General features: G+C 31.9%; 1 protein-coding gene across 6 annotated transcripts in view; it reads left to right on the forward strand.

Annotated features, from left to right (window-relative positions):
• The window catches only part of LOC106877721 (cGMP-dependent 3',5'-cyclic phosphodiesterase), a 434,395-nt gene extending 433,758 nt beyond the window's left edge, over positions 1 to 637 (forward strand). For all 6 annotated transcript variants that reach the window (XM_052972474.1, XM_052972473.1, XM_052972475.1 and 3 more), the window contains one exon: positions 442 to 637. In XM_052972474.1, coding sequence (XP_052828434.1) covers positions 442 to 616 — 175 coding nt within the window. In that variant the 3' untranslated portion in view covers positions 617 to 637. The remainder of the gene's footprint in view (positions 1 to 441) is intronic.
• The last annotated feature ends 46 nt before the right edge of the window (positions 638 to 683 follow it).

Consider the following 683-nt stretch of genomic DNA (forward strand, 5'->3'; position numbering starts at 1 on the left):
ATTTAGTACAAATCTTTATTCAACATGACAATCATTTTAACCCATCCTGCAGCTGTCCCTTATGGGTAGAATATTGTGCACCAAGTTGTGTTGCATCAATCATATATATATTTATATTTGCTTGTGTGTGTGTGTGTGGGTGCATGCACATACATATAGGTATTTGTACAGATAAGTTTATACTTTTGAACTTTTGATATCACAGAAATTCCTCATATATCTATACTTGCACCCATTTTAAGACATATATTTTAATTCTAGGAGAGGCTTCCCCTTGAATCACCCTAATTTCGTTTCCTCCATATGCATGTTCTTTTTGCATTGGTGATATTTTTTTATGTATATTCATAAATGTAAATGTTTTTACCAAATAAATTGCACTTCATGTTTCATTTCTGTAACATTTATATAAACAATTCTATGATCTTTTCTATTTTACAGTGTTCTAGCAAGAATGTTTAGTGAATGTAAAGAGTGTGAAGAAGCCGTGTATGCCAACCGGCACCGCTGGGAGAGGATCTGTCAGGTGCTTAAGGACCGTGACCGAATGCCGATTGATGAAGTTCTTGCCCTGGATTTTGACAGTAATGGAGATATTATAGGATTAAATAAGTAGATCAACATCACAACATATATATATATATAGGTATATATACATATATATATATATATATATATATATA

This window comes from Octopus bimaculoides, chromosome 13, assembly GCF_001194135.2.
Source record: "Octopus bimaculoides isolate UCB-OBI-ISO-001 chromosome 13, ASM119413v2, whole genome shotgun sequence".
Taxonomy (NCBI): domain Eukaryota; kingdom Metazoa; phylum Mollusca; class Cephalopoda; order Octopoda; family Octopodidae; genus Octopus; species Octopus bimaculoides.